General features: G+C 40.2%; 1 protein-coding gene across 2 annotated transcripts in view; it reads right to left on the bottom strand.

The window, feature by feature from the left end:
• Nucleotides 1-20,037, bottom strand: part of gdpd4a (glycerophosphodiester phosphodiesterase domain containing 4a) — a 49,657-nt gene that overhangs the window by 5,531 nt on the left and 24,089 nt on the right. The window contains exons 3-17 of one of the 2 annotated variants that reach the window (XM_063493652.1): nucleotides 18,717-18,822; nucleotides 18,140-18,243; nucleotides 16,928-17,021; nucleotides 16,141-16,200; nucleotides 15,933-16,031; nucleotides 15,662-15,755; nucleotides 10,884-11,029; nucleotides 9,005-9,087; nucleotides 7,430-7,580; nucleotides 6,947-7,165; nucleotides 6,605-6,762; nucleotides 4,889-5,036; nucleotides 2,788-2,870; nucleotides 1,730-1,809; nucleotides 830-967 (exon numbers count right to left, since the gene is read on the bottom strand). In XM_063493652.1, the coding sequence (XP_063349722.1) occupies nucleotides 873-967; nucleotides 1,730-1,809; nucleotides 2,788-2,870; nucleotides 4,889-5,036; nucleotides 6,605-6,762; nucleotides 6,947-7,165; nucleotides 7,430-7,580; nucleotides 9,005-9,087; nucleotides 10,884-11,029; nucleotides 15,662-15,755; nucleotides 15,933-16,031; nucleotides 16,141-16,200; nucleotides 16,928-17,021; nucleotides 18,140-18,243; nucleotides 18,717-18,822 (1,720 nt within the window). In that variant the 3' untranslated portion in view covers nucleotides 830-872. The remainder of the gene's footprint in view (nucleotides 1-829; nucleotides 968-1,729; nucleotides 1,810-2,787; nucleotides 2,871-4,888; nucleotides 5,037-6,604; nucleotides 6,763-6,946; nucleotides 7,166-7,429; nucleotides 7,581-9,004; nucleotides 9,088-10,883; nucleotides 11,030-15,661; nucleotides 15,756-15,932; nucleotides 16,032-16,140; nucleotides 16,201-16,927; nucleotides 17,022-18,139; nucleotides 18,244-18,716; nucleotides 18,823-20,037) is intronic. The other variant, XM_063493651.1, reaches the window with a different exon arrangement.

The following is a 20,037-nucleotide window of genomic DNA, read 5'->3' as shown; positions in this document are numbered from 1 at the left end:
TGTGCTCGTGGAACTTTTTGCGAAGAAAATTTTTTTGTGGCACATCATGAAGAGTCTTCATCTGACAGTAAAGTCAAAAGAACTGCTGATGTGACAAATAGTAGTGAGGATCTTTTTCAGATATAACTACCACCTAAAAAACGCTAATGCTTCAAATTATCCTTATTGTGACCACCTCGGCAGTCTGCAATGTCAGCAAGGACGGAGAGAGCAAACAACTACTGTTTCAGACTGACACTGTCAGTGAAAGATCATTATCATAAGAGCTGGGTGTCCAGATATGACCGAGCCATTTTCAACATTTTTTTTAAACTGAAGAGTCCACAGTGTGCAAACGTAAAGGCGCTAGATCAGGTGTAAACAGAGATCAGAGGCACCGCCCCTCCAAAAAAGACTTGTAGTCTAACATCCTGAGGTGTTTGAGGGAGAACTTTAAGTGGAAAACAGAACAGAGGTGATGTTTATTCCTCCTCTTCCACCCTTTTCACCAGCTCTGCCTCAGTGAAACTTCAGGCACTTCCTTAGAATGAAAACCAAAATTGAAGGAGTGTTGTTTTAACATGGCAGCACTCACAGAGAAGGACATCTGCAGAGTGATCTAAAAGCAGCAGCTGCACTGAAACAGTTCAGAGGTGCACGACAAGATGATCTTGAACTGTCTTTTTAATTTTAAGGGGCTATGTTCTTGAACTTTTTAAAAACTTTCATAACAGCTAATGATCTTTGTAGTTTCACAGAGTTTCATATGATTTCCATGGATGATGGAAAGCAGTTTTTCAGCAGGAAACACAGAAACATGCACATTAAAAACAGGGTTCATGACTCATACAAGGTTCTTGGAGGGACGACATGCAGGGCTGACATGCGGGGGGTCATGGGTTGAAGACCAGGGGGAGGGAGACAAGGGCTCCAGGAGGAGGGTCAGAGTGAAGAGGGCTCCAGCGAACACAGATGATCTCGGCGGAGTCTGACACACATGACACATATGACACACAGCAGGAGATCACTGCATGCAGAGATGTTATTCATGAAATAGCTACAGTGTTGGTGGCTAGCCTGCTACATAAGAAGCTACAACAGCACTGTGTGGGTGACTATTTCAGCCGTTAAGCACGATCACTGAACAAAGTGAAGGCTGTGAGACTATCACTACTGGCAGAAATCTGAGTATTTTCCTCACATTTCTGACCGTTCACCAACCAAATATGAGTATGACGTGTAAATCAATGAAATACCAAATTTAATTTTTTTTAAAAAAGGACAACCTAATTTTATGACAACATCACCAAACATTTAATTTCCATGTAGTAAAAACCCCTGAATATGTAACACAGTCTTCACTGAATGCAGACTAGCGACACCTTTAAAGTCTGAGCTAAACCTCAGCCGGGATAAAAGTGACAGATGTTTACATCTGTTTTCATCAGTTTGTCTTGTCTAGTTGCAGATTTACCAATCATGCAGAACTTTGACCTTTGAACCTTAACTTTCACTCACAGAGTCACACAATAATGGAAACATCAGAGGAAATAAAGCGTTCAGTATTTGCCCAAGGACACTTCAACGTATCACAGAAAACAGGTAATATCAGCCATGACGGGGACAAAGCATGACATAAAGTTACTGGAACACGTGTGTAATCTGCTGAAAGTTGATGTTTCACATTTATCCAGCACTGTGTACAAAAACAAGCCACAAAAACACGAGAAGAAGAAAAACGTTGTTATACCTGTCCTGAACTTGCTGTATAGTCCATTCTCGTGAGTCTGCCGGCTGCCGGACCAGAAGGGCAGGCCTCGCTCTCTCCACCTGTCACACACACACAGCAAACAGAGATCAGAGCAGCAGAGCATAACCTGGTGTGCTGCTGTGTTTACCACTGTGCTTTGAGGCTGCTGCATGTAGCACTGTAACTGCTTTGATGTGTACACATGTGAGAGGAGGTCTGGGCGAGCCTCGACTGAAGCCCGCCTATAAAAAGAGTGAAGGAAGGAGCAGATGATGAAAGGGGCAACGCAGGAAAAAAAGTACAAATAAAACCACAGAGGATTTTCTTTGTGGTGAAAAGCATCGTCTGTCTGACAGGAAAGACTCCAACTCTCTTCATATCCTCAGTCTAAGGGCTGCTAGTTATAGTCACAAATAACTAACCTGAAAAAGCTGTGCTTGAGTTTAGAAATTAACCCCTCGTGGTCTCGCTGTGAACACAATCTCATGACAAATTCAGTTTGAGCTGATAAAACAAATCATGGTTGAATATTTGAAAGCACAAAAAAGGCAGCTTCTTTAGATAAAAAGGAGCATTTATCATTATTAATGCTATTCTTAGTAGCTCATTACTTCTTAATGTATGACTAGACAGATAATCAAAGTTAATAAATCTTTAAATGAAACTGACATCTTACATCAAGAGAAAACCAGCCGAGCATCACATACTGTGAAATGTGTGCAAATATCAATAAATGTAATCAATGTGGCTTTATTGTTTATTATCATTTTTATAATATTTTAAAAATATTATACTTGAAGATAATCTCTTCTTCAAATAATAATTAAAGTAAATAATTAGACACAGAATATTCAAACATAATTTTAGGATCTGTTGAAGCTGAATGGAAAAATATTCCGATATTATTTTTGTGTGAAGAAACAAAATGTTTGCTTCCACAAAAGTGAGCCACACCGACTCAGCCCAGCACAGCTTCACCACCCCAACACCAGTCAGTTTAATAACTGGGGAAGTGTGTGTTTATGTGTGTGTGTGTGTGTGTGTGTGTGTGTTCCTACCAGTGGAATATGAAAATTGCAGTGATGAGGAAGGCTGACACCACATCAGTAAGAATCCACATCAGACTATATTCCTCTGGGGTCTGGAGAGACACAATAAAAGAATTTATTACATTTATTAAGCAAAGAGTTCTGAGATTTGTTGGGTCACAGATGGAGGAGACTGAGCATTAATACGATTATTCAACACAGTGATGGTAAACGGACTGAACACTCTTCTTAAAATAATAATTGCACTGGAGCTGGAGCAGGAGAGAAGGTTTATGTAATCAATTGCTCACAGGTACAATCTCCAAACACACACGACACCTGCTGCACAAGCTTCAGTGGATAACAACAAATTTTAGTGAATTACTCAGAGCCCTACCTGAAGCTTGCTGACACAAGCCTAAAAACTGTTTTCATCAGGCATAATGGGAGGTAATTATCTGAACCTAAGGAGAGGGACCACAGCTCAGACACTTCCCTTCTGCTTCTCTGTCATTAGCACATGGAGATCTGTCTCCTCGGGAGTTGCTGCCAGTCCCCTCACAGGCCTTCACCAAACCGCAGCCTCAGTTCATCCTTACACAATCTGCCATTATCTTCTACAAATGCTTTCATATCTAACAGAGTATGTGGTGCCAGCTTGTGAATAACTCTTTAATGAAGCATGAATGTAAATGCTTGTAACCAAATCCTATTACTTTTAACAGTTTCTAAGTTCTAAGAGCCTTCTGGTTCCTTTAACCTCCTAAGACCCGAACTCTTTCACAGCATGCATTTTTAATTTATCTTTTCTATTTGGGCTGATTGGGACCCGATGAATGGAAAAACAAAGAATTATCTTTTTACCTTATTTTGCTCTACAAGGGCCTGACATCCACATATGAGCACATTCATTTTAAATTTCGATAGAACAGTGGCAGTATAATGTCCTCGTAAGTGGATATCAGTAGGGATGGGTACCAGTATCTGGTGCCATAATGGCACCGGTTCTGACATAAACGGTAGTAACCAGACCAAAAAGCAGCGCACATTTCAGTGCTTTTTGTCTTGAGATGTCATACACTTTGGATTCTAGCCAATCATTTTACCTTTGCAAGGATAGTAGGCGGGCCCAGGTACGTACGTTCTTTTAGAGCAGAGCTACAGATTAAAACTGCCCAAGGCGAAGCGGTCAAAGTCTGGCTGTACTTCACAGCAAAAGATGCAAACAGCAGCCTGCAACAAGTGCTTTAAGGTGATACTGTCAAAGGAGGTAACTCCTCGAATCCGATGAAACACCTGGCGACGTATAGCGTTTTTTTTAAAAGCCGAGAAATGCACCGTATTTGATAGCTTGCTGCGAGACCTCACACGGTGCACATCTACTGCGGGTGTGGTGCCTGTTATCGGACCCGGAGTTAGCAACATCCCCCAAGAACCCGAAGAGGAGAGTCCTGGCCCCTAGCCCTGCCAGTGTAGTAGAAATGATGACGGATGATGATGGCAGCAGCAGCAGCCGTTCTTCTCTGCGTGAGTAGCTTAATGTTGTTCGTGTGTAATTTATTTTATTTATTAAATTAATGCACGTAAGGTGAACTAGCAAACACCGTCGTAGTTACATGCGGCTGTCTTCTTGTTTGATGGCAGATACTCCCTTCACCCTGGCCAAAAAGGCTAAAATGACCAAAGAAAAAGTGGAAAACAGCTAAACATGAGAGGTTTTTGGACAAAGTTTGTGTTTTTTTCCATTGTTTAAGCACTGCTTCCAGCCAAGAGTGATACCATATATGCCCTATAGCTGCAGAAAAGGCTAACATTGTTTTTTTTTTTTACAAAAAAACAGCTAAACATGAGAGGTTTTTGGACAAAGTTTGTGTTCTTCATTCTTTAAGCACCGGTTCGAGCACCGTTTAAGCACCGGCACCGTTTCAAAACTACCGGTTTGGCACCGGTATCAGATAAAACCTAAACGATACCCATCCCTAGATATCAGGCCCTTGTAGAGCAAAATTTAGTATTTTGGCCCAGACAACCCAAAATTTGATGTCCACATATGTGGATGCCAGGTCCTAGGAGGTTAATAAAGTCTAATATGACTGTCTCATAAAAGAATTGGAGGATTGAATCTGCTCACCATCAGGAACAGCGGCTTGTTGATGTTGGACAGGATGTGGATGGAGTTGGTGGTCACGGACTGCGCTCCAGCGCACCAGGCCAGTGTGTAGAGCCAAGGCTGGCTGATCACATACAGGTTAGTGCTGATGTTCACTGACTGGTACTTTCTGGGGAGAGAGACAGAGAGAGAGGGAGAGATGCAGTTTAGCATGCCAGGCCTTCTCTGACAAAGAGACATCGCCTGGATGGGAGCGCATGCTGCTCTGAAACCTTTCAGCATTGATCGGGCTTTTCCAAATGTGCAAGCTGCCAATTCCATCTACACTAATGCACGCTCATACCAACAAAGACGTGGGCTTCTGAGGGCTTAACTTTTCCACACATTTGCAGCCTCTGTCACAACCTTTTGGGATTTTAATTAAATTTAATGAAAGACTGTTACTGATGAAAAAGAAAGCTGTTAAGTTCAACTCTAGTAATCATACATTATACTGCAGTTTTTCCAGTGAGTCAGTGGCCTGTAAAAGACTCGTGTAAAAGTTTGACCGCATGCTTTATGCTCTGATTAAAACGATCACGCATTCAAACCTATCAGGCAATAACAGTATGACTCATTCCACCCGTCACCTCTAGTTGGTGACAAATAACAGTTGAAACGTTTTCATGAAGATGAATCAGTTGTAACAGTGGAAGATTATTTCAGTCGCCTGTGTAAGTTGTGTTGAAAACGGTCTGTATGTGAGTCACTCCACCATCTTTTTTTCCAGATTGTTCTCCCACAGCTACTGTTAATGTACAACTACCTCCCTCTCTTATTCTCCTCTCAGCTGGACCCGTCTGTACCTCCTCCACTGCTTCCTTCACGCCTCTACTGAACAAATTCCTCTTTATCCACACTTTCCTCTCCTCACTTCGGCGATGAGCATCTCTCACACCTGCCCTTTATCTCCCTCTCACTTCCCTGAGGTTGTTCTACAAGCACCGAGATGGAGTCACTGAGGATGCTGCGTCCATCTGTATCTGGGTTACATAACTGCACACATGTACAAACACAAGAGACCAATTCAAAATGTCAAGTTTCTCTCAGTTGGTATAAATAGGGTTGTTTTGCCACTAGATGGATGTGATTGCGTAATTGAATGTTTGAACTATGTGCAGGCCATTATATCTGTTGTTGTTTTGCTAGTCTGAACTTACAGACTTGTACATCATCAGTGCTGTCAAATGAAAATAACCATGTTTAATTTGTATTTTAGAAATCCGATTTTGCATGAATGTTTTTCTGTGGTGCATAAAAAGAAGAAACACAGAGCAGAACTTCCATCAGCAGGACAGTGGAGATGGAGCTCATCTGGTCAGGCAAAAACTGAAGAAGCAGCTAATTGTGTTGCTGTTTGTTTGTCACAAAGATGACAGCAAATACATTTAAATAAATGCTATTATTTATATCTGCTTGATTATAATTAAACTCACAATTAAAATTGTGTTGGTTAATATTTGTTTTATCTTTAATGTGTTGTTTGAGTAATTTATGTAAGTTAAAATGACAATTCAAATAATTAACAGCCCTGGTATTGGTTAATAATTCATAAGTGTGAGCATGTGGCCTCTCCTGACACGAATACAACCTAAATCTGAAGAAACTCTGAAATAATTACTGCTGCAGTGATTAACAATCTTCAGTTAAAACTGCCTAAGACAGACGTTTAATGTATGCCGTTTATTAGCTCTGTACCGGATCTGTTGCTGAGACATGGTGCTGTAGTGCAGGTTCAGTCTGGTGATGTGTCCGTCTGTCAGCTCCTGGATAGAAGCCTTTTCTCCAGAGGTCTGCTGCAGGTGTGGGTCCACAGCCTGGACCTGGTCCCTGTCTTCAGATGGCAGCCACAGGACCTACAGCCACACATAACACAGTGAGCACATGCAAACAACACCAGGAAAAAATAACAATAGGAAAAATAAATGCACTGATTGTGTTTGTAGAACGGCACTAGACTGAAACCAAAAATATCCCCATTAAACCAATTTAACGTTATCTTTAAATCAAAGAGCAGATACATTAATCCTGATCAGTTACCTGTGAGGAGTTGATGTGGGCCTGTACCACCTGTAGAGTGGTGTTGATGTATGACTGACTGTATGGGTGTCCAAGCGGTGGCCTGCGCAGGTCGAACAGTACGAGTCTACCACTTTGGGCCGCTACCTCCAGGAACTGGGCCAGTGAGGGAATAGACTGGTTCTGGGCCTGGGAGCGGTCTGCCGCAGAGAGGGATGACACGGTGCCAAACGGATCCCTCTGCAAGTGAGAAGCAGAGTGATGGTGAGAGAAAAAAAATCAGGTTGAATTTCACCCGCTCTTAACTTAGAGGGACATTTTCTTTTTCTTTGGCTTAGTTGTTTATGTGTCTGTCACTGCCAGCAGGAAATAAAACAACATTTGTGAATTCTAAATAACTGTAGGAATGTGTTTCTTTCAGTAGTTTCTATACAGATGATGCATTTCTAAGCCAACGACATGCTGCTGTTGCTCTGTGTTGAGCTGCGTGTGTGTTGGTCATACCGATAAGAACCAATCACCAGCGTTCAACTGCTGCAGCTCGGTCCAAGTGAACATGGAGGCGTCGAGGTGTGTCCTGTTTGGGAAAACCTCCGCGATGTTAGTGGTCCTCTTCAGGGTGGAGTCGTGCATCAGGAAGGGAACGCCATCAAAACTACAGACAGAAAGAAATATTCAGTGAGTCACAACACGAGGATTCAAGAAGGAAAAGTAGGACTCCAAGATGAAAGGTAAGTGATACAAGGGAAGAGGAAGTGAAGAGACAGTAAGGATGACCAGATTCACTGGTCAGCACTGATAATATGACTTCATAACAACAATATGTAGATGTTGTTCTTATTTATAATATAATATTTATAATACAAACTGAACCCCAGAATCTGCCCTACAGACTCTCAGTAAGTTGCACTTATTGACCTTCAATCCTCTTTCACAAATCTGTTGATGTGGCTGAAGGAATAAAAAAAGAAATCGCTGCACTCCTACCAGAAAGCTCACCTTATGAAAGACATTATATAGTGAAGTTACACAACAGGAGCCCAGTATCTGGTGTAATTCATGCACAACATAGAAATACAACTCATTCTTATGAAAGCACCACCAGACTCAACAGCACTGGATTAAACTAACCCCCTAACGTTGAGCCATGCAGTGCTGCTGATCCTCCTGTTTTCAGGTTGTAAAATGGCGCTAAACGTTTGGTTGTAGGCTCACGGGAGTGCTCACCGCTAATTGGATTAGCATGGCAGTAATCACCTCAACAATGAGAGGAGCGTGCTAGCATCTGATCTGTATAATTCAAGAGACTCGGCTGCAGTTCACTGATCACCTGATCTGATTGATCTGATCATTTTACTATTAAGGAAACGCCCAGAGGTAACAGTCAGTGTCAAAGGATGCACCGATTGCAGTCATGAGTTTTTATAATCCTGTAATGTGAGGCTGGCTTTAGATGAACAATCTTTTCGTGCCATCTGCAGTCTGGATTTTAAGTTACATGCCAGGTTCCAAACTTTCACACTTTTGGTGTGAGACACACTTATTCACTGATTCTTCCCATTGTCAGCAAACAAATAACCCACCAAATAAGCCTCTGAGATAAATAAAGCATATGCCAGCATATATGACGATGCACGCAGAAACTGGGGACTGATGAGAACACATACTGTCAGAGGTTATAGGTGGATGCTGGGGTGGTGGAGGGGTTGACGTAGCAGTAGTACTGACATATTAGAGTGAAAGATGGGAAATTTGCAGCTTAAGAAAAAAAGACTGTTAGGAGGATTTGGAAAATGACGCTTGTTATGGGCATACAATACGACGCAGCTCAAGTGGTGCATCTGAACTAGCTTGAACCAGCTGTTGTCCTCAGCACCATCAGACCTGCTGGGACATTTTACTTTAAGTAACTCTGTAAGACTGAGACTGGTCCTTGTAACCTGGAAGTCAAGTTTATAATGAATTTTGTAGATTAAATTCAAAATCTATTTGTATTTACAGCAGTGACATTACTGTGTGCAATTCACATGCTCCATAAATAAAAGAGTGAGATAAAAAAAAATCAGTAGGATGACACACCTGATGGTGACATCAGTCTCCAGTCCTTCTCCTCCAGCTTCCACTGCCTTCTCAAAAGACATCACAGTGTTCTCCGGAGCGAGCTACAGAAAAACAAGCAACAATTTCAGAAGGGATTGTTGGAATGGAATTATTTGAAGTGCCTCAATTCTATGCTTTATATTAACTAAAATGCCATATAACCATAAAGTGTAGTATTAAGTGGACACGGCCCTGAAAATAAAGGCATTAGACTACGTGTCCTTGGGGGTAGAATGCTGCAGACTCTTGCTCACGCTTGCCTGGGAGAAAGTAGATAACAGGGGACCATCTTCTAGTGGAAAGTTACTGAAACACTGTTGTTTAGACTAGAGAAGGACCAGCAGATTGATTGTTTGATTGTAATTGATTGTTTATTCCGAGAAGAAAAACAGGAAGGGGATATTACACTGTTTTATGATGCATGATACTGCTGTTTTATAAGAAATACTGTTTGCAGAGAATCATGGCCTCCTTTGTCTGATTAGAAAGAACAAAACATACTGCACAGGAAGCCCAGGTCATAACTTAGGCTCACTGAGAGGGAAAGAATGTGAATGCTTAGTTTGGAGGGGGGCCGAAGCCATAAGAATGTGAGAAACGGTCAGACACTTCGAGATTTTGCCGGACACCCTCCTGTGCAAATCTCCCATCCGGACGTTTATGCTTAAAGGGTTGTATGGAATAAAGAGATTGTTGATTGAGCATTAAACAACAAGTGTTGTTCTTCTTTCAGCCCAAAGATCAAAGAATTGGGGTATTTAACAGGATCCAACCATCGCCCTGATCAGAGATATTCTAACAGGGACTGCACACAGGATGCTGCAGAAGACAGAGCAAAATCTCCAAAACGTCCATCCGGATATCAGCCTGTTTTCTTTTCCTCATTACATCGAGAGCTTTAGAGTATCTGCTGAGCTACTGGGCACAACTTAATATAAGCTGTTTATATTTATTTCTGATTTACAACAAGCAGCACAACTGTTAGAACTGTCACAGCTGACATTAACTTAGATGGAAACCTACTTCCATGACAGAATTTACCTCCAGTGGTGTCAATATAAGCTCAGACGCTTGTTGAATAATAAATATCCACTTTCCCTGCTGCCACCTGCATGAACGTTACAGCCAACAGGTGGATTTTCCTGTTTCACAGCTAGCCAGACAACGAGGAAACACTGACTGTTTAGGAGACACAGAGTGAAAGTGGACAGTATATCTCTGGTTTCTTAACATGAAATTCATTGCTGTAGCCAGGGGGAGACCCAAAGTGACCCCCCCTTAGACTTTTTAGTTTTAATCTTGTTTTCCACTGAGGTTCACTGGTTTTCTAATATAATATAAGTCTATGAGCCGCAGCCAACCCACCAACCTGATGACGTCACGTTCTGTTGTAAAACTTCAAGCGCTTCTTTCTTAAACCTAGCTTCACAGACAATGTTACATCTATGTAAGTTTGTGAGAGCAGGGCTTCATGGTGCAAATTAATCTTTATACACGTGGTGTTTAATGTCCACTTTAACTCCGAGTGGAAATTTTTTTAATTACTTTATTTTAGGGCGAAGTCAAAAAACTGTTTGGCAGTTTATTTTTTAAATCCCCCATAAGTCGGATGGCAAAGGGTCCAATTTGTCCCAGTGGATGGAAATGCAAGGTGTGAAACTGCAGCGTAATCATGGATCATTGTTTTCTATTTTTACATAACTGCACTGCGATTCTTGGTGTGATGATGTCAGCGTTATGATGCGTACATTACCCAACGGGAGGCTAATCCACAATCACACAAGTTAAAATATTTTGCAAACTTACTTTAGGAATAAACAAAATCAGATCAGATGATCACGGTTTAATTCAGCCTCACCATTGGAGCTCCTCTGTGCCCAATGAGAGTAGGGGCAGGTCCCAGAGTTCCCGCCTCTTTGATGCAGGGCGAGTACATTCCCAGAGGAACCAAGTAGAGCGAGAACAGCACGGACAGAAAGAGTCCCAGGACGGCCACCTGACGGACTAAATGCCACAAAAATAAATAAAAGGTCATGAAACAGGACCGTACTACTGCATACTACTGTCCAAATATTCTGCACATAAAATACACACATTCTGCTGTAATTTGTGCAATTCACATGTAAACAAATCCTAACAAGCATAAAACTTCACAGTTACAGGAGTGCTATGCAGTAGAAACTGGAACTTAATCAGGATAATATGGAGTAAATCTTTCTTGATAGGATCAACATAGTGCTTAACAACAGCAGCCATATGGGCAACACAGGGAAGTCTGGACAGAGAGCAAATCCAAAGACCTGAACTGTAGCCTCTTAAATACAGAGAATAATAATAAGACTATTCTATGAGTTTTTATAGTAAATTCATGCAAGACTGTGTATGGTTTAAACTTTACAACAGGCAGAATAGCATTTTTTATTGTCTTCCCTGATGAATAAAAGATATCTTACCCCACTCATCACCCCACCCTCTGAATCCACCCCAAACACCATGTTACCCCAGAATTCATCTGTTCGACACAGCAAGCTGACAAATAAAGCACCAGAGGTCAGCAGGATTAAGATTTTAATGAGGGGTAAAGTTGCCTCCGACTAGGCTGAAACAAATCACTCCACGTCTTCACTAATAAACGAGGCTCTGAGTATGTTTCATTTAGAGAAACTCTGCAGGCAGCACCTCTGTTTATTCTGTGCAGGTCAAATTAAAAGGTGAGACCAGAATAAGGACTCAGAGCTGATTATTTAGACAGTTGCAGCAAAAACAATAAATCTGTAACTGTGTGAGGACTGTCTGTATTTAATATATCACTTTATTAGTAACAAGAATATCACTTATTATTGAGTCAGGTTAATAAGAGAAAGAAAATATTTAAAAGAAATCTTTGGCTATACATTACTGTGCACAAATCTTGAGTGACCCCACATTTCTTTATAATTTGCTAGGAAGATGGAAATGAGTGCAGCCATATGTGTACAAAGCAGAGTTTGCACAATTCTAAGAAGCTTCAATATTTGGTATGGCTGCCTTTATAAAGCCCGAGCCCACTCTGGTAGCTTTCTTCTAGTTTGTTTAAGTAGTTTTCAGAGACTTCAGGAGACTTGGCTCAACTGAAGAACAAATGCATCTCTCTGTGTCAAGTCTCTGATGGATTTTTCCCCCCATTTCTTCATCTGCTGTTGATAGTTTTTAAGCTTTAAAGACCTACCACCTCTTTTGCCCTCCATTTGTCCAGTGTCCTCAACCATACCGAGATATGCTACATTTTCAGCTAATGCCTCTTTGCCACACCGTGTTGCCTTGTGCATGTTTTTTGTACATTAAACTAAAAAAAAGGGAACAAGTTGTGTTTTTTTGTGACCCACTGCTAATAAGAAAGTGCCTAAAAATTCGATTTAAAATGTGATCTTTCTAAGTGGTCAGTTGTGTGTTGATACCACACTGGTTCGCATGTTGAGTTGCCTTTTTTATGCTTGAATGATTCTTTTAAAAATGGTCAATTACAAGGACTGCACGACAAAAGGAGTGAAAAGGCAGCAAATGTCCAAAGGCAAACCTGAAAGGAGAACTACCGTTTTAGACCACTTTTAAAAAAATGACAAATGTGGCTCCTTTAAAGCAAAAACTAGAAAAATGAGGGACGGCTCATTTTTTCACAGTATTGCATCAAATTAGTAAAATATATAATTAAAATGTTGCACAAAATCCTCACACCAGTACTGCTATTCCATTTCTTTCATTAGAGCATCAAAAAGCAGAACAAAGGTTTGGCATTTTGCACAGGAACAGGATTAATGCCCCGAGCAAGACAGCGTCGGCAAGCCCTGCTGTGGCCTCTATGTGTATATATATCTATGCACGAGAGCTATGACTACTGCTGAGTCATTTGACCAAGGAAGGAAGGCCAATTTTACACTTCCCTGCTACAGATAAAAGCCAGATTTAAGTGGGACTTTTTTTGGTCATTGTGGCATTAATAGAGAGTGAAATTCTGCCCTTTTGGGAAATGTCAACAGGTGCTCTTTTGTCAGCCTCCCACTAAAGAGTCTCAGCATGACTAAGCACAGACACTCCTACTGCTGCCCCGTCTGCCTCCCCTTTGAACAACCTGCCCAAAACCATCAGCAACTGTTACAAACATCATCAAAATAGAGGACAGGCATTTTGCTTTTCTTTCACAGGAAAAATCCTGTGAATCCTTACCAACGTTTAAACCAATCCTAAATTAAATAAAGTCATAGATTTAACCGAGTATAATAAACACACATAGCTTTAAAGTCTGGATTATTTTCTAATGACCAACAGGAGGCAATGACTATGGCACATCCAGTTTCCTGATAAGTTGATGGGCTTAGTTGGAAATTATTACGTATGGCACATGGCTCATTTTACAGGTTTTAATAGCTTTAAAGTTCTCCCAGTATCCAGTTTAACTTTGTCCAGATGTTTATCTCAAAAAATTAAAGAGGACTAAGCCATATTACACAATCTGCTTCTGCTAGCACAGACCCCTGACACGAGTCTGCATCCTTCTGCCCGCTAAATCACCATAGCAACAAGAGAAAGTACCAACGGAGAGAAAAGAGGGAGAAGAGACACAGAGGTCAAAGCCATTCAGCAGAGAGGAAAGGACATGACACAAGACAGAAAGCAACCTGAAGACAGGTTAAAAGAAACAGATGGCAGCTAAAGGGGCAGAGCTGGCAGGGCATGAGATCAGAATGACCTTGAAACCAATAAAAACAGACTCAGCTTGTAGGAAAATTACTCAAATGAAAACCCTTTTGTGGCTGGAGGGAGATCTACAGGTTGATAAGCTTTGACAGAAAAGGAAGGATTTGCTCAGGAGTACAACTTTTGCAGCTAAAAAGCCAATAAAGTACCGTAATTCCCAGACTACAGAGCGCACCTGATTAAAAGCCGCATGCTCTAATTTTAGAAAGAAAATCAATTTTGTACTTGTACAGGCCGCACCGGATTTTAAACCGTATGTGTTTCACTCGTAATATGAGATATGTACACAGAAATATTACACGTGAGGATTTTTAACGTTTAATTTAATCCGTAAGGTAACATAAACATGGTAACATAAACGTTATGGTAACATACAAAAATACATACTGCAAATGCTTTTTTTCCTCGAACAGCGCCTGTAACACGGCTACCTTTAAGTATACGTACGTATCGGTAACACACAAATTACGTTGCTTATGTTTTTTTTACGGAACAGTGCACAAACAACATTATAACGTCTCTTAACAACCGGTAAAAATATATACCGTATATATACTACTTATCAATTTTATTGGTCTACTGTTACCAGGCAAAATGTTTTTGGCCGCATGAAAAAAAAAATGCATTAGCCGCACGTCAGTATAGGCCGCAGTGTTCACAGTGTGGGAAAAAAGTAGCGGCTTATGACCCGAAAACTACAGTAACTCCCTAAGATCCTTCAGCCTTTATTCTCTTCCAGTTACTGTACTGATAGGCTGCATATACCTATTTCTATTCTTCTCTCTTTGCCAAATATCTGATATTCTGGCTTTTAAAAGAGAACAGGTTCTAAACTGAGACAAAAATGTGCTGTTTGTTCCCTTTATTATAATAAAACATAAAAACATAGTTTTTTTAAAAGGGTGTAGTTATGGTGTAGCATTATCAAATATTTAACTACTTTTCATGTGATTTTGATTCACGAGTTCTTCCATGTAGATCTACATACGAGATATGATTAAAAACCTATAAAATCAAGCATATAAAAACTGAATCAGATGCTTAAGAAAGGTTCATCAGTAAGTGTTGCAACTGCACAATCACCCACAGTATGAAAGACATGGACAAAGCACAAAGACATCACCCAGGTTCTGTTTTAAAGCATCGACCTGAGTGTTTGCACTGTCCTCATGTTGGTGTTTAAAAATCAGATGGGGAATGGAAGTCCCCCACTCCTCCTTCCTTTCAGTTGTGGGTAACAGACATGGTGTCCATAACACAAATGGAAAAGTTCAGCAAAGACTCAAAAGATTCTCTTCTGAGTGTCTGGAACCCCTTCTTGGAACACTTTGCGAGGGCCCGATTGGGCTAAACTGGACCCAGATTTGTAAACTCTCATCAACTCCAGCTTTTGGTACTCTATCCTGTGGTGTTGTGTGAAGTGCATGTTTGCTTGAATTAATTGTTTTTTCTGTAACACATCTGAGCCTGTCTGTTTTTGTTTGTTTTGGGATTTGTGTTGTTTTATATTTTGAAAATTTGAGATAAAATTATCAAAAAAAAAAAAAAAATCAAATATGATGAACTTCAGCGGATCAGACTGAGAAACTGAAGACACTGCATGCTCCAGGAATGATCTTAGGACTGCCAAGTCATTAGTTAGTGACTCAAGAAGTGAATGAATAAATTACTAAATTAACTTCATGCTTTATTCAGTTTGACCTGAAACTTTGTAAAGTAACGAACACCCGAAGTCTTTTCACAACCAGAGGAGTCGCCCCCTGCTGGCCATTAAAAAGATGGCAGACTTGAAACATTTCCATTTTGGCTTCACCCTAAGAAGGTTGAACCCATGTTTTACACCGTCTATGCCCCACCCGACTTTCAGTGTTATTTTTAAAGTGCAAAAATCACATTCCTTACCTTTCTTGTTCATGCGAAAGAAATGTAATGCTATTGGCCAGGAAAGAATCGCCATCAATGACACTGCAGCAACATGTAGGTAAGGTGCTGTGACCTAAATATAAAAAGAAAGTGACAGCCCGTAATAAACATAACTGTACAAATCTCTCTGCTAATATTTATGACTACAATAATAACTGTACAATGTTTAATAAACTGTGTGGTTAATTATTTGAAAAAACAAAACCAAAAAACTAATCACTCCTTGCTGTGATTGGCTGGTGTGGCTCACCTGCAGAGAGAGGAGGAGAGTCTTCCATTCTTTGCTCCAGAGGTCAGAGAGGATGGCGGTGGCTGTGACGGAGAACGCCAGCGTCACCACAATACCAGACTGACAAAGAGAGGAAGACGAGAAAATACAACGTATGTGAATGCACACCAACGGAGACCTGAAAAACCAACAAACAGTTCATGCTCTTTTTACATTTCTTTATTTATACCTTGTGGCTCCAGTGAAGGTACAACCTCTGGCCCTCAGACAGCAAACACACCGCCAGCACCTAAACAACAGGTGCAGAACAGGCTTATTAGAGTGTCAGACATTAATATTCTTAATATCCAATATCTATTAATATTAGCGTTTTATAAAGCTGATTAAAGCAACCATCTGTTAAACCTTTAACTTCAAGAACTTTTTAAAAAAATCACATTTATTTTGTCCTGATTTTTTTCTTATTATTAAATTTCTTTCATGTGTCCAATAAAAACAGTCAAATCTCTACGGATTTGATCAAAGCCAATCTTCAAAGCAGAAAGTAAACTGTTAATACAGATTTTTCCTTCACATGTTTTATATAAAAGTCTTACATAAGTTTGTCACTTTAGAGAAGAAGACAAGCTCCTAAATGTCAAACGACCTGCTGGGAGAGCCCGAGGCACAGTGCACACTTGTGTCTAATAAAACAGTTTGAAGAACTCCAGTTAAAGTGAAAAAAAACCAACCAAGTAATCTGTGATATTTCAGTGCTTTGCTGTTATTACATAACTGCAGGAGGGCACAGGTTGGTAACAGGAGAGCAAACAAACTGTCAAGTTGGTCCCAATAAGGTGTTGCTGAAAACTTGCTGAACTTTAATAAGAACATTGTTGTAGCTGTAATACAAAGGTTTTCTTGGTAGCTCCGGGGAATTAAAGTGGCAACCACTATTTTCTTTCTTTTTTTTAAATTGGTTTTCTATTACATTTCCAGGTTCCAGACAGGTTGAAATCTGAAATCGGTTTTCATACCAATAGCAGAGCGATGTATGTGAAGAGAGCCGCAGCAACAATCAGCAGGACCAGAGACCAGGGGAACCAGAACCCAAGATTCCCAAAGTTAAACCTGAAGATACAGGACAGAACAAAACTGTAGCAGCAGCTTCATGTCTGTTTAAAGTGTGCTTCATGGTGTGTTTGGTCAGTTTAATCCACACCAACTCTGAACAAACAGTCATCAGCTGTGGACATTTATAGCTGTGGACAAAAACTGCAACATTTCTTGGAGACAGTTGTCATGAATCTGTAAGTGATGTGTTTTATGCATATTTTGTGTGTGGACCACATGTTTAACCAGATAAAGCTGGAACAGAAAAGCTCTTTAAAAGTAGCAACATTTGTATTTTTAACTTAAACTATGTTTTCTTTGAAACCTAACCAGGTAGGTTTTGTTACAAAAAAATAACCAGTTAATGTAGTATTGTATTGTATTTTTCAATACAAGTTCAAAGTGTGAAAATCGGTAACGATTGAATGAACTCCCAAGATGTGTGTCTTGCTCATGAATCAGTGCATATGAGTGTACTTAGACTTATGAACAAATGTGGGAGATTCAAATGCTTTACGACAGTTACTGCTGCTCAATTTGTCTTTTTCTGACCTTGAAAAATGTTTCACTGACAATTGGTTTTCAACTTTATTTCCTCCAAACAGCTCTACTCTTATGGCTACATCCCAACTCCATCACATAAAACAATGGATGCACTAAAAATTACAACAAACACTTGATGAGCGGTTGTGAAACTGAAGCGTACAATGCAACCCAGAAATGGAGACGTCTTCAAAGTAAAAGTTGCATCTTTTGTGACATTTTTCTTTCAGCAATAAGGAACAACTTTTACTTTGAAGGCAAACATTCTCAGTTACTAGTTTGCATTTTCTCTACTGCTTGAGTGTTTGCAGACATGTCATCTGTGTTTTTAATGCAAACTATGGGCAAAAGTGACAATCTTCTAGCGACCAAAGCGATTGCAAAGGTTTTTAGTCCAGAACCTTGTTTGGGACTGATTTCACCCAGCAACAGCCAGCAACCCTCAGCAACCATTTGCCAATCAGTTGGAAAATAGTGAGTAAAGGTTTCCAGTCAAGGTCTTTAGGTCACATAGATCTCCAGACATATGTGCCTGAAGCAAAACATTAATGTGTGAGCACTTGTCAGTGTTTGTCAGTGTGCTCAGTACAAACCAGTCAAAGTCATTGTAGTCGTTCTGGGCTTCACTCCAGAAATAGAGGAACACAAAACTCAGGAAAAAGGTGAGGATCAGGAGGCCAAAGCTGCCACACTCCACCTGTAAAACACACAGAAGTTCAATCAAACATCCCATTTCTACTCCACAAAAGAAAAAAATCAAATATATATGTATCATACTCCGCTAGCTCCTGGTGAAGATGTTAAACAGTTTAAAGGCGAACTCGTTTTCTCGGGGTAAAAAAAGTTTACATTCATATTTGGAGCACAAACTCCCTGATGCTGAGGATGTATTTTATTACCAGGTGCAAATAGAACCACTAAATATTAAAACCAGCTGACAGAGCGTATGCACATACTGATATTTTTTCATAGAAAAAGCAGTTACTGACAGTCAGAGTCAGCAGGCCAGACTGAGGAGAACCGGCTGGGTAATCAATACTCTTTGCACAATCAGCAAACTAACCAACAATCTGCTTGTTGCAGACTGTGTGTGTGTGTGTGTGTGTGTGTGTGTGTGTGTGTGTGTGTGTGTGTGTGTGTGTGTGTGTGTGTGTGTGTGTGTGTGTGTACCTTGCTGCAGCAGCACTCTCCCGGCTGTGCCCGGGCTCTTTGGTATCGTCTCCATTGGCAGCCGTAGAGGCCAGCCAGGCAGGAGACAAATGGCTGGTGTTCATACCTGATACAGATACAAAAGAAAAACACTCAGGATATGACACTTTCCTAAATACAGCATTCAACATACATGTTATGAATGAACTGTACTCCTACAATTTTATTACAAATAGGCTTTGAGCAACAAACTTACTGTCATTTCTGAGATGTTAAACTGGACATTTATGTTTTTTCTGTCATGTACTATTACAGGGGTGAATCTTCATATACAACATGGACAAAGCCTATGGGTAGGTAACCTCTGTTATCCAAAGGAACAGGCTTCAGACTGGTCTCTTTGGCCCCCCACCCCAAATCTTGGCCTTCCACCCACCTACTGTTCAAACCTTTGTTTGCCAGAAGGGACAGAAGAGAGTCAGGTAGGACAAGACAGGAGTTAAAAGGGCTCGTCTTTGAAGCATCAAGGCCCAGAAGGTTTGTTTTCAAATGTTTAAAAAAAAAAAGGGATCATGCACAGTAAGGGACAATGTATAAATGTGCCAGATTTAGCTTTACATCTGCAGCCCCTGACAAGTCGATGGCCCTTACAGCATAAAGAGTAAAAGAAAACTAAAAACACGAGAACATCGACTCAAAAAAGAAAAACCAGAAAAGAAAAGCACATAAACGTGAGGATGTACACAGTATTTCAACTCATGACAGCATGTTTAATGATCCTGTGACCACTGTGTTATACATTCAGAGAAAGAATTAAAGGCTGTGTTCTTTATTTCTCTGGTTTTAGTACTTTTCTAGAGGTAGAGGTATTTAAACAGTACAAAATATTATACAAAGTAAAAGGCATACACACTTATTCGCATTTTCTGTCTTAAAAAACCCCCCAAAAAACTGTTTTTAGTGTTTACAAAAATAATCTAAATTTGACTTTCTGATTTTTTTTCCAAACATAGTTTTACAGTCTGGTCTGACCCGTCTGTGTCCAACTGATATGATGAATAAGCATTATTTTAATCTATGATTCATACAAAGGTACTCCAACATGAAAATACTGAGCTGGAAATGAGCAAACAAGAGTAGTGCAGGGTGTGAAATAATCTAATCAAAATAATGTTGAGTGAAAAGCCAGATTCACTAAGATCTAAAATTAATAAATCTTTGCATGACAATGTGCTGGTTGCTCGAGATTTTACTGAAATCAACAAACTGCCAGCAACAAACATTTCCTACAGTAAACACATAGGAAAATAGCACAGTTTAGATGATGCATTCAGGTTATCTT

The sequence above is a fragment of the Pelmatolapia mariae genome, linkage group LG14 (genome assembly GCF_036321145.2).
Source record: "Pelmatolapia mariae isolate MD_Pm_ZW linkage group LG14, Pm_UMD_F_2, whole genome shotgun sequence".
Taxonomy (NCBI): domain Eukaryota; kingdom Metazoa; phylum Chordata; class Actinopteri; order Cichliformes; family Cichlidae; genus Pelmatolapia; species Pelmatolapia mariae.
This window is presented reverse-complemented; position numbering and strand designations above follow the sequence as displayed.